Source organism: Berghia stephanieae, chromosome 3 (assembly GCF_034508935.2).
Source record: "Berghia stephanieae isolate SIO BIC M18660-M18661 chromosome 3, UCSD_Bste_1.3, whole genome shotgun sequence".
Classification (NCBI taxonomy): domain Eukaryota; kingdom Metazoa; phylum Mollusca; class Gastropoda; order Nudibranchia; family Aeolidiidae; genus Berghia; species Berghia stephanieae.
Window position 1 is genome coordinate 58,449,986 of NC_088362.1, and position 13,647 is coordinate 58,463,632.

The window sequence follows — 13,647 nt, forward strand, 5'->3', positions numbered from 1 at the left end:
AAATAAGTAAGTAAGAAATAAATAAATAAAGATAAGATGAACGTAATCTATCTGGTGTAAGAAAAAGATCTGATAAAGTGTGTATGAATAAATGTCAGACAGAGCATTAAAGAAAAATACAAATAAAAAACAAAGATCATCAAATTATCATCCTGAGGTACATGATTTGTATTTAAACCCGATGCCTTTTGTTTGATATCAAATGCTTGAAAAAAATAGAAATGCTCTAGTGCGGCCATCTAGTCTTGTGCTATGACTCGCCTTCGAATCGTAAGGCACAGTGTACGAGTCCCGCTATGAGCAGCGGATGGTTACAGTTGAGTGCTTTAAAAAAGGGTTTTTACTCATATTCTCTTTTCGTACTCATGTGAAAAATGAGTACCTGATCGTCAACATCGTTGTCTGTCAGAAAAAAAAATAATATCGCCTAATATGCGTCATGTCTAATCCTACATGTTTCGTGTTGCTTTTGGTTAGGGTCCCTTATATAACGCTTTGAGGACTTTTAGTGATAAAAGCTCTAGTTTAGTTGCAGCTGGGATCCCGATTGCTCAGTTGGTAGAGCACTCGCATCACACGCAAAAGGACCGAGATCGATCCCGGGTACAGCCGAGATTTTTTCTAACCTTCTAACCCGTCCACCCAACAACAGTGATTGGGTAGTTGGGTCTGTTAGATCTGGCGGAAAGTACTGTGCGATAGACTAGCGTCCTATCCAAAGAGTAGCAAGCAATTGCTATTGTCCGTTTCACGCTATAGAAACAGGGATAAACTCCGGTTCCATGTGTCTAAAGGCTCTGAAAGACTACTACTTAATAATAATATAATTGAGCTTTATATAACGCAATATCCACTAAATGTGCTCAAAGCGCTTTACAAGAGGTCCCTGGTCAACAGCAATATTTAACATGTAGGACGGGACATGACACCTGTTAGGCGATATTACAATTTTTAGGACAAAGACAACACTGTTAAAGGCCAGGTACTCATTTTACACCTGAGTACGGTAAGAGAATGTGAGTAAAGAGCCTTTTCCAAGGACTCAACGATGCGCCGAGCGCGAGGCTCGAACCCAGGACCTTCCGATCCGAAGGCGAGTGTCATACCACAAGATCACATAGCCGCACAAGTTACTAAGTTGTAACAGTATTATTAACTCTCTCCTTTCAGTCCATTTTCCGGATTGTCCCCAAAACTTTACACCCAACATATACAAAAATAGATTTATTTCATTCAAACACAAATGCTGTTAGTTCTTGCTATATAAATAAAATAAATAATTGAGCTTTTATACAGCGCAATATCCACTAAATGTGCTCAAAGCGCTTTACAAAGGGTCCCTGGTCAACAGCAACATTTAACATATAGGACGGGACATGACGCCTGTTAGGCGATATTACAATTTTTAGGGCAGAGACAACGCTGTTAGAGGCCAGGTACTCATTTTACACCTGAGTACGGTGAGAGAATGTGAGTAAAGAGCCTTTCCAAAGGACTCAACTATGCGCCGAACACGAGGCTCGAACCCAGGACCTTCCGATCCGAAAGCGAGTGTCATACCACTAGACCACATAGCCGCACCTATACATATTTATTTCTGCTAAATGAGCTCTTCAACACAGTTTTAATATACTTTAACTAAAGATAGCAAACATTTTTGTTCAAATATTATTATGAATTACAAAATAAATGAGAATGAGAAAAATGTTGGCTGCATCGTAACGAATGTGACGGTTTTCCTATGGGTAGTAAGGAGGGGGGCGGGGGGGGGGGAGGGTTCAACAAATATATTCTGTTTTCCATTTTTTCAATCAACAGGGTCCAGGTTGCTCAAACCGGGGCAAGGTCCAGGTCATCTTCAACCTGGCAGGATTTCGTTCCCAAGGATACAACAACAACAATGGCCCTTTTTATCACTTTCGACTCAAAACATACGGGGAGATTCTACCGGCTTGTTCGGGAATCGGAGGAGACTACGGATACAAGTAAGGCCCCTTTAAAAATAGCCCCAAAAAATTGAGCTTCTGTATAGCGGTAATATCCACTAAACCTGCTCAAAGCGCTTTACAATGGGCCTTTTACCAACAGCAACATTTAACATTTAGGACCTGACATGACGCCTGGTAGGCGATATTACAATTGTTTTAGGACAAAGACAACGCTGTTAACGGCCAGGTACTCATTTTACAGCTGAGTACGGTGAGAGAATGTGAGTAAAGGGCCTTCTCCAAGGACTCAACTATGCGCCGAGCGAGGTTCGAACCCAGAACTTTCCGATCCGAAAGAGAGTGTCATACCACGAGATCACATAGCCGCTCAATAACTTGTGAGTGTGTTTTGGAATTCCGGCCGTTTTCCCAAACCACTGCACGAGCTTGCGAGTGAGCGTTGGGAACAAAGTTCGATTTCCAAAAAGCAAGAGTGTAAGAACATGTTAAGTGTTGCTGTGAGCTATGGACCCTTTGTAAAGCGCTTTGGGCACATTAAGTGAATATTGCGTTTATTAAAAGCTCGAGGTTGTTATTTTTTTTCAAGTTTTTTTTTATTAATAGAAAACTAAACATACGCAAAAAATTAATACAAGACGCGTTATAATAAATCTTCATTTTTCGTAGATAATGTTATAAGTACATAATCAATGTCAAACTCGATATATTTATATCGAAATAAACAAGTTATTTTTGTGATTCTTACAAAAATGGTCTGTCAATGGTCCCCGTGGGAAACAAGTACGATGATAAACACAAATCATTTGATTGAAATGTCATTCAGAAAAACTCCATTTATATTCATGTAGCTTTATTACTGGCGTACCGAAATCTGGTCAAATACAAAACAAATCGTCCACAAGGAAGCTTGTTGGGATTCATAGTTTGAACGGATGTAAGAGTAAAATAAATGTCAGATTTATATTCGAATTATCCGTTAACTGATCACAAAGCGCTTTACAACCCGTCTCAAGCTAACAGTAACGCTGAACAATTAGAACAAGACATTACACCTGCTGGGCAAATACAAATCATGGGGTTATTTGGCATTGATAATGATAATATAATAATAATAATAATAATAATAATAATAATAATAATAATAATAATAATAATAATAATAATAATAATAATAATAATAATAATGATGATGATGATGATGATGATGATGATGATGAAGCTAGTGATGATATTAATCACGTAATAATAATAAATAATAATAATAATAATAATAATAATATATAATAATAATAATAATAATAATAATAATAAAATAATAATAATAATAATAATAATAATATAATAATAATAAAATAATAATTAATAATAATAATAATAATAATAATAATAATAATAATAATAATAATAATAATAATAATACCATCGTCTTGTATACAATCACTTATTTTTTATTTATTTATATTTTTATTCATTCAAATGTCTAACTATCTATTTATTTATCAACCTAACTTTTAAAGACATTTATACTGACTTGATCCAAATACTTTGCCCCCAGTTCTGGCCACATCAGTACTCTCCAGCCTTTCGAGGATGGGACTGTTTACAATGACACTGTATTTCTTCCTGGAGCATCCACTGGTTATGGTGCCGATGCGCTGATCGGTCGATCTGTTGCGGTAAGTGCATCTTTACCACCCTTATAGATAGAACGAAGTTGACGTCACTCAGCTCTTTGCTATTGTCTTTTGCCATCCAGGTTTAAGAGTAGTTCTCGCTAAACTGTATTAACCAGACTATATAGGTTCATGGTTACACCTAGTTTTGTGTGTTGGTCCTTTTTATTTCCGGATGGCAATGTTGTGAGTTTCTTAGCCAAGCGCACACCACCTATAGATAGAATTTGTTGTGTGTGTTGGTCCTTTTTATTTCCGGATGGCAATGTTGTGAGTTTATTAGCCAAGCGCACACCATCTATAGGTAGACCTTCTTTTGTGTGTTGGTCCTTTTCATTTCCGGATGGCAATGTTGTGAGTTTCTTAGCAAGCGCACACCATCTATAGACATTATGCGCTTGGCTAAGAAACTCACAACATTGCCATCCGGAAGTTTAACGGACCAACATACAAAACTATGTGTAACCTTGAGCCTTTATAGTCTGGTTAATACAGTTTAGTGTGAATTACTCAAAAACATAAATGGCAAAAAACAATAACAAAGACCCGAGTGTCGTCAACTTCGTTCTATCTATTTATTCAAACTATAAAAGTTCATGATTACACTTAGTTCTGTGTGTTGGTCCTTTATATTTCCGGATGGCAATGTTGTGAGTTTCTTAACCAAGCGCACAGTCTCAATGTCTAATTACACCACTTACAAGTTGAATGTGTGCAAATGTTATCTTCTGATAATATCAATAACAACAACAGCAAAATTCATGTAAACTTCGAATACCACCTTCAGGGCCAAATTATGATCCTTGGGTTGCCTAATCTTTGCCAACGTGCACATAGTAGCAGATCTGATGATCGAACGCTATTATGGGCTTGTTTTAACATTGTTGTAATGGGCAATATTTTGCTTCGATTTGGGAGTATTTCCTTTACAATATTGAACTCACAGCAATTGGATTCAATAGTCTGATGTCACGTCGCCCAGCAACATCGGCCATCGTGGTTCTAAACAAAGAAAATCGATACTTTTTATTCTTCATGCTGGCTAGAACTTTTCATATGTCTTGTGATCAGAATGTGTAAAAGTCATAACCTGATCAGATTTATAATTGTTTTTTTTCCCTCTGGATACACGTTTATGCTCGTCGGAGAAATACTTCATAAGGGCGTCCACCATTGTTCCGATAGTTTAAAGCCAGTGACTAAGTTATCATGCGTAATTACGAGGGAAGTGACGTCATGATTGTTGAAGCGTATTTTGGCTGTTAGGCTTGCAAATATGAACTCGTCGAATTTTATCCTATATTTCCGGTGAAAATCACATATCTCATGTGTAAAATGAAAGACAAACAAACCAAGCGCTTTTTAACAAGAAACCCGAGTGGCACCCTCATCAAAATTTAAACACACACCTACAAAATTATACTTCCGTACTCAGGAAAAACCCATATTTAAAAGTTTGACCAGTAAACTCGTCCTTCAAATATCAAATCGATTTAAATGACCCTCATCTTGGCAAAAACTCTCTAACAAAAAAAAAAACTCACGGAAAACTTATGGTTTGAAAAAAATGCAACATCATTGTGAAAAACAAGATTAATATTTTCAAAAAACTTAATAAATGCAACACTAGCCTCTTGATTCCTTTGTGGAACACATGGCCTTAACAGCACTCCTCTATCTGACTCAGTTTTTGGATGTCTTCCTTAAAACTGGGCCCAGTTTTGTCCGACTTTTTGTCCGATTTATCCAATCAAGTAGGTACCGTCAATCGGGGTAACTTTGCCTGAAGGGGAAACTTTGTTTCTTAATTAGAGTCTATATATATATATATATATATATATATATATATATATATATATATATATATATATATATATATATATATATTAGTTTTGTGTCAAGTATTTCCTTTGTTAAAACGTCAATTCTTTTAATCAGAAAAATAACTACAACAAAGGTAGGGTCACTCAAAATGCTCCAATTTCAAGAATAAAAATGTCCCATAGAGGCGAAATTACCCTATTTAACGGGACGACCCGAGTGAAATGCCCTTGACCTTAGCTTTCCTGACCACGGAAGTGGATTGGCTCTTATTGGCTGAGATCGACTTAAAGCAACAGATTTCTCGGATTGGGAACGTTATCCCCCTCGCTTAGCTGGGAATGAAGCTGCATGTGCTGATTTTAGCCAATATGAGAAACTGGGTCACTGTAAAGCGACTAGTGCGGTTATGTAGTCTAGTGGATTGGCACTCGCTTCCGGATCGGAAGGTACAAAGTTCGAGCCTTGTTCGGCGCATAGTTGAGTCCTTGGATAAGGCTCTTTACTCACATTCTCTCACCGTACTCGGTATAAAATGAGTACCTGGCCGTTAAAAGCGTTGTTTCTGTCGGGAAAAAATGTAATATCTCTTAACAGGCGTGGTGCCTCGCTTTACATGATACGCGTTGCTATTGGTTAGGGACCCTTTGTAAAGCGCTTTGAGTATGGTTAGTGGATTTTACACCCTGAATACGTTGAGAGAATGTGAGTTAAGAGCCTTTTCCGCGCCGAACGAGGCTCGAACTCAGGACTGTCAGATCCGAAAGCGAGTGTCATACCAGAAGACCACATAGCCGCACATTTTCGTAGATTGACGAACTCTACCCAATATATCATTACTCCCATTAACTGATTAAAACGTGATGATTTCAATACAACTTCATATACCTGTTTAGCATAGCCTCTAACGGAATCGAATGATAAAGATCTGAACAAACGTGTTTGAAAGGTGCCAGACAAATAAAGAAAGAAAAATACAGGATAAAAAACATCCCAAAAAATCAGTCTACCTCGACTGAGGATCGAACCTCAGACCTTCTGATTACCGACGGAATGGTAATGCGTTTTGAAGGAGTATGATCTTATTCTATACCTCTCATCGTTCGGAATTTATCGTTTTTACAAACGCACATCCCGTAATACTGTTCCAAAAATAAATGAGCTTTTATATAGGGCAATATCCACTAAAGCGCTTTACAAGGGGTCCCTGGCCAACAGCAACACTTAACATGTAGGACGGGACATGATGCCTGTTCGGCGATATTACAATTTTTTCGCACAGAGACAACGCTGTTAATGGAAAGGTACTCATTTTACACGCGAGTACGGTGAGAGAATGTGAGTAAAGAGCCTTTTCCAAGGACTCAACTATGCGCCGAGCGAGGCTCGAACCCAGGACCATCCGATCCGAAAGAGAGTGTCATACCACAAGACCACATAGCCACACTACTATAAACTACGCGTACATGATATTTTTTTCAATGTTAAAACAGGAACTAACTACTTACATAATTTGAATTTCATAAGATGTAACCGACGTATACTTACTATTGCAGGTCTGATAACCCAAATTGTTATGGGCTCACTGTTGTAATGGAAACACTCTAAAACCAACAGACAATGTTGTCCATTACAACAATGTTAAATAAAGCCTATAATTGCGTTTGGTTATCAGACCTGCAAGTAAGTACGCATAGAATACAACTCTTGTTGTTTTAGCTGCTAATATCGAAATTGCAAAATATTTTGAGAAAGGGATTATCCTAGATATAGATTCAGACGTTTATTTTTAGCAATTGCCAATATAACTAATACAAGAATATTATATTTTCATCAACAAATCAAGTAAGTAAAATCAATAAAATAGAAAGGCAAATATTGATAGTAATAATAATAATAATGATAATAATAATAATAATAATAATAATAATAATAATAATAATAATAATAATAATAATAATAATAATAATAATAATAATAATAAATAATAATCATAATAATAATAATAATATTAATAATAATAATCATAATATCATAATCATAATCATAATCATAGTCATACATAGTCATAATAATAATAATAATAATAATAATATAATAATAATAATAATAATAATAATAATAATAATGATAATAATAATAATAGTAATAATAATAATAATGATAATAACAATAATAACAATCATATGATATAGATCGTATGTGCTTGGCTAAGAGGCTCACAACATTGCCATCCGGAAGTATAACGAACCAACACACAAAGCTATGTGGAACCATGAACTTTTATAGTCTGGATAATACAGTTAGGTGAGAATTACTCATAAACGTGGATGGCAATAAACAATAACACTACAGACCCGAGTAACGTCAACTTCATTCTATCAATACATCTCTGTTAATATCAACATCAGAAAACCAGAGTTGGTTTCATGTTTTCTGACACTTAGCGAAATACCCCTTGAAAACAAAACTTGAGCTTTTATATAGCGCAATATCCACTAAACATGCTCAAAGCTCTTTACAAGGGTTCCCTGACCGCAACACGTAACATGTAGAACGCAACATGATACCTGTTAGGCGATATTACCATTTTTTTTCCCCGACAGAGACAATACTCTTAACGGCCAGGTACTCATTTTACACCTGAGTACGGTGAGAGAATGTGGGTAAAGAGCCTTTTTCAAGGACTTAACTATGCGCCGAGCGATGATGGAACCCAGGACCTTCCGATCCAAAAGCGAGTGTCATACCACAAGACCACATAGCTGCCCTCTTGTTACCTACATATTTTTGAACCCTATAGAATTTCGCTAAACCTAGCGAGCAAATATTATAATAATATCAGGTTCGGCTCCAAGGCATTCTACAAAATTCTTTCGGATATTACTCACGCTTTGGATTACAGATTGATTGTATTATTTTTTTTAACCGAAAATAAAAAAAAAAAATTAAAGAATAAAATAATTTCCTTTTTTGGGATGCAATAAAGTATTATTATTGTTGTTGATGTTGTTGTTATTATTATTATTATTATTATTATTATTATTATTATTATTATTATTATTATATAGTTAAGATAATTCATATTAGAAATAAAAGACATTTTGTGGTGATTTGTAAAAGTGTTACTCTAAATGGATCAACTTTATTGAGGGGACAATCTCATCTGTAAAACATCTTTCACCGCAGCCATCGTTAACTTTATAGATAGTATGCTCTTGACTAAGAAACTCATAACATTGCCATCCGAAAATACAACGGACCAACACACAAAATTGCGTGTAACTATCCTGACGCGTCTAGTGAGTTGCTGTTAGTAGTGCTCAAGGAAAAGAGTGATTCCATTGGTTGAACTGTTGATTACAAATCACGATTTGTTTTCTTTTGTGGCCAAAGACTTGTCTTTTGAGGTCATTGTTTGGTCAGTGTCAGGCTAGAGATAGTAAGCGCTTGGCTTAGAAGCTCATAACATTGCCATCCGGAAGTGTAACGGACCAACACACAAACGCGGATGGCAAAATACAATAACAAAGGCTTGAGTGACGTCATCTTCATTCCATCTATAAGATGGCTACGGTTTCAGCCACCAAGATTATTTCTCGAACTCATTAAGGACTCATCTAGTACTCAACGATGTGCGGCTATGTGGTCTAGTGGTATGACACTCGCTTTCGGATCGGAAGGTCTTGGGATCAAGCTTCGCTCGCTCGGCGCATAGTTTAGACCTTGGAAAAGACTCTTTACTCACATTCTCTCACCGTACTCAGATGTAAAATGAGTACCTGGCTGTCAAAAACGTTATCTCTGTCGAAAAAAAAATTGTAACATCGCCTAATAGGCGTCACATCTCGTTCTACATGTTACGTGTTGCTGTTTGCCAGGGACCCCTTGTAAAAGCACTTTGAGCACATTTAGTGAATATTGCCCTATATAAAACCTCTTTTTTTTTTCAATCTGTAAAACATCTTTCAGTTATCAAATTAATTTCTAGCACTAACCATTAAGATAAAAAGGAAAAAAAAACACTCGCATGTGTCACGTTTACAGACGATTTTTTTTCCTTTCTAACGAACCTTTAAAATATTTTAGAGGGAATGCGTTTGTCCGGATTATGTCCTTAGTTGTGTCCTTAGGTGAATACTATTATAGATGGACAATTGGACTCAATAGTCTGATGTCACGTCGCCCAGCAACGGCGGACATATTGGTTCTAAACAAAGAAAATCTGTACTTTTTATTTTTCATGCTGGCTCGAACTGCTCATATGTCTTGTGATCAGAATGTGTTAAAGTCAAAACCTGATCTGATTTATACTGTTTTTTCCTTCTGGATACGCTTTTATGCTCGTCGGAGAAATATAGCATAAGGGCGTCCGCCATTGTTCCGATAGTTTAGAGCCAGTTACTAAATTATCATGCGTCATTTCAAGGAAAGTGACGTTACGACTGTTGAAGATTATTAAGACTTAAACAACATTTATCAAGGCTTGATGGTTTCTACGAGTGTAGTATTAATTCATTTAATGTATATCATCAAGTTTTACAATTACGATTAATCAAAAATGGGGACAATACATTGGATCTTTCTAGATTGCCGTAAACCAACGTGTACTTATTTGCAGGTCTGAAAATCCAAATGTTTGTGGGCTCATTGTTGTAATGGAAATACTCCCAAACCAACGAAAATGGTGTCCGTTACAATAATGTTAAATCAAGTCCAAAATTATATCCATTTATCAGACCTGCTAATATGTTCACGTTTCCGTTAACCTTTAATTTTTCTGACTCTACGTGTGATCAGTCTTCTCAAAACGGTATTATGTTGTGGTGATTTTAATGCTATAAATTTGAAATATAATATTTCAAAATAAGAGACTTGGGTTACACTTCTTTCGTTTTATTGGTAGTTGTACACTGGGGTTCGGTTTCCTCGAACTGACGGTTCCCTCGAACACATTACACGGTTTCCTCGATCAAACACGGTTTCCACGAACTCAATCGAATGTCCAAAATGTTTAATTATTATTTGTTTTAGTATAGTTTTCTCTAACTATGGGTTTATCACACTTTTCGCACGTTCCGACGACTTCGAGGAAACCGTGCTCAAGTTTTTATATTGTTCTTTTTTTCGTTTCAAGTGACAAAAAATATAATTATACATTTCTCGTCTTTTTAAAATTTAAAATAAATTTTTGACACTGCTACCGTTTCGAGACGATAGGTCATTAATACATAAAGGGTATGCGTTTGAACAGATAAAAATGGTGTTATTCGGTTGACATCACTCAGCCATTATTGTTTGTTTTGATAGCGATAGAGGTAAAGTTCTTTCACTGACAAACTATACACAACTAAAATATCCAAACATGTTTGTGTTTGTTGGTGTTGGTCATGATTGTTGGTTTTTGGGATTTTTTTTCTTGTTTTTTTTTTTGGGGGGGGGGGGGGGGGGGGGGTTGTTTTGTCTTGTTTTGCTTTTTTGTTGCGTCTTTTGTTGTTGGTTTTTGATGGGTTTTTTTTTTTTTGGTTTTTGTTTGGGGGGGGGGGGAGAGATGGTTTCTTTGTTTTTTATAGATAGAATGCGGTTGGCCAAGGAGTTCACAACATTGCCATCCGGAAGTATAACGGACCAACACACAAACTCTGTGTAACCATGAACTTTTATAGTCTGGTTAATACAGTTTAGTGAAACAACTCACAAACCGGATGGCAAAACAATAACAAGGCTGATGACGTCATCTACTACTATCTATAGATAATTGAGCGTCTTGATTCAATAAGATATAGATAGAATGCGCTTGGCCAAGGAGTTCACAAATGCATCCGAGTATAACGAGCCACACAAACTCTGTGTAACCATGAACTTTATAGTCTGGTTAATACAGTTTAGTGAGAACAACTCACAAACGCGGATGGCAAAAACAATAACAAAGGCCTGAGTGACAACATCTACATACTATCTATAAGATAAATTGTAAGCGTCTTGATTCAATATAGATATAGATAGAATGCGCTTGGCCAAGGAGTTCACAACATTGCCATCCGGAAGTATAACGGAGCAACACACAAACTCTGTGTAACCATGAACTTTTATAGTCTGGTTAATACAGTTTAGTGAGAACAACTCACAAACGCGGATGGCAAAAACAATAACAAAGGCCTGAGTGACGTCATCTTCGAACTATCGATACTCATATATTTTTGACTTACTCGTTACCATCACCGTAAACCTATCGATATAAATAAAATGACAGCTATTCCATCACAGGCTATCCATACTCATCATTTCTATATCTTTCATTTCCAGGTATACGAAGGGTGGCCATCTCGACGTTCAAACCAACAACCTCTAGCATGCTGCGTCATCGGGAGAGGCCAGCCCGTCTCTCTTCCTCTCCCCTCCCCTGCTAAACCAACACCTCTGGGACCAAACAAACCCATTGATCTCTCCGTGGCACAACAGACCAAAGACCCATCTCTTCTGATACCCGACATCGTCAATAAAAATGGACCCAATGTGAATCGTAATCCGAATATTCAAATCGGTTCAAAGAATCAGGGAGGAAGTAACATATACCATAATACCTACCCAAGTAACAACGAAAACCAATTCAAGCCGCCAAACAACGGAATTACATTTCCTAAAAATTCGAATACACTAAAGAATTCGAATAACAAAAATAAGAATCCATCCGCTAAATTTGATGTTGGCAATAAGAACAATCCGAAATATACATTTGACGAGGATGGTATCGATAATAAGTTTAATTTGATTGGTGGATACGGCGATGCATCGAATTTTGATTTCGATTCTTACAATCCCAGAAATGACAGGATTACGGATATGGGCAACACCAAAAATAACAACGGCGATTATAATAATGTTTACAGTCAGGGCAATAATAACTACAATCTGAACACAGCTGGAGTATTTGGAGCATCGGCCAATAATCAACCTGTTAAAGAAAATTCTCAAAATAGAGGACCAGGCGGTTTCACGAGTAACAAGTTCAATAATTTCAATGGAAACGAAAACAGAAATCGTGGATTCGGGAGTAGCCAGTTCCCGTCCGTTTTCGGTAGTATCGGTACGGGAAATTTCTTCAACCTCGATGGTAAGCTTGCTGGTGCAGCTCTCATTAATGCAGATCCCCGTAATGCCAAAAGTTTTGTTCAAGGAAGCGATGGTGCCCTCGGTAGCTCTCTCGCCAAGGGATTCGAACCTCCGAAAGGGCCGAGCTTCCAGGATATTTACAACAAACCAACCGGCGAATCGCCGCTATCCGGTGGTGGGTTTTCAGATGCAATCTCACCAGAAAAAGAAAATAGCATATCTCGTTTATTTTTCGCCGATCCTCAGATCAAAGACTCCATTGGTCTAACGAGCGATGATAAATTCATCCCAAGGGAGACTGAGGATGAGGAGGAAAGCACATCTTATCGTTCTAGGTCTGATTCGAATGATGAAGAAGCTATTGATAAAGGTCCCGATTTTAGCACGGATGTCAACAATCTCTCCGTTGGTGACAGATTAGCAACTGGCGGAGACACTGAAAATTCAGTTCCTCAATTATCTCCCCCTGACGACGATGCTATTCCATCTAATAGCTCTCCAGAGAGCAATGATGGGCCTCAATCTGTGGTGGATATTCGTCCGACCAACTAGTTCAATCTGTCAATATGGCAAAAAACCCATCGTCTCCATAATGAAAATAAATTATCATTATAAAGCGAGTCACATATTTTGGAGAGTACTTTATTTTATCTATATTATTAGGGTTTTATTACGAATCCAAATGCCATTGAAATACCATGGAATAGATTACTCATTAGAATTAATAATGTAAAGATCACTTTTTGACAGGACAACAAAATTCAAAATCACAGTTATCCCTCTTACGAACCCTATATTATTTCCCATCACCTCAGGATTAGAGCTTTCCTCGGCCGACACTGTAAATGTAGCTTTTAAACCATTTATACGTGCGTCTAAAGTGAACTACCAAAAGCTCAATGACAACTGTTTTCACTACATTCTTATTGGGAAGTTTACTAGATAAACCAAAATCAGTACGGTGTTTGATTTGAGGTGAAATGAGCGAGTAACAATGTTAACCGGCAACAAAATGATTTCAGATTACAATTCAAACGTTTTTAAAATTGATTTTCATGTGATCCAAGCCATTTTACAAAAAAAACCCTACC

General features: G+C 36.9%; 1 protein-coding gene across 1 annotated transcript in view; it reads left to right on the forward strand.

Annotated features, from left to right (window-relative positions):
* Positions 1–13,647, forward strand: part of LOC144968076 (uncharacterized) — a 34,218-nt gene that overhangs the window by 9,213 nt on the left and 11,358 nt on the right. Inside the window, exons 3-5 of the mRNA XM_078906059.1 lie at positions 1,819–1,985; positions 3,505–3,625; positions 11,750–12,557. Of these exons, the coding sequence (XP_078762185.1) occupies positions 1,819–1,985; positions 3,505–3,625; positions 11,750–12,557 (1,096 nt within the window). The remainder of the gene's footprint in view (positions 1–1,818; positions 1,986–3,504; positions 3,626–11,749; positions 12,558–13,647) is intronic.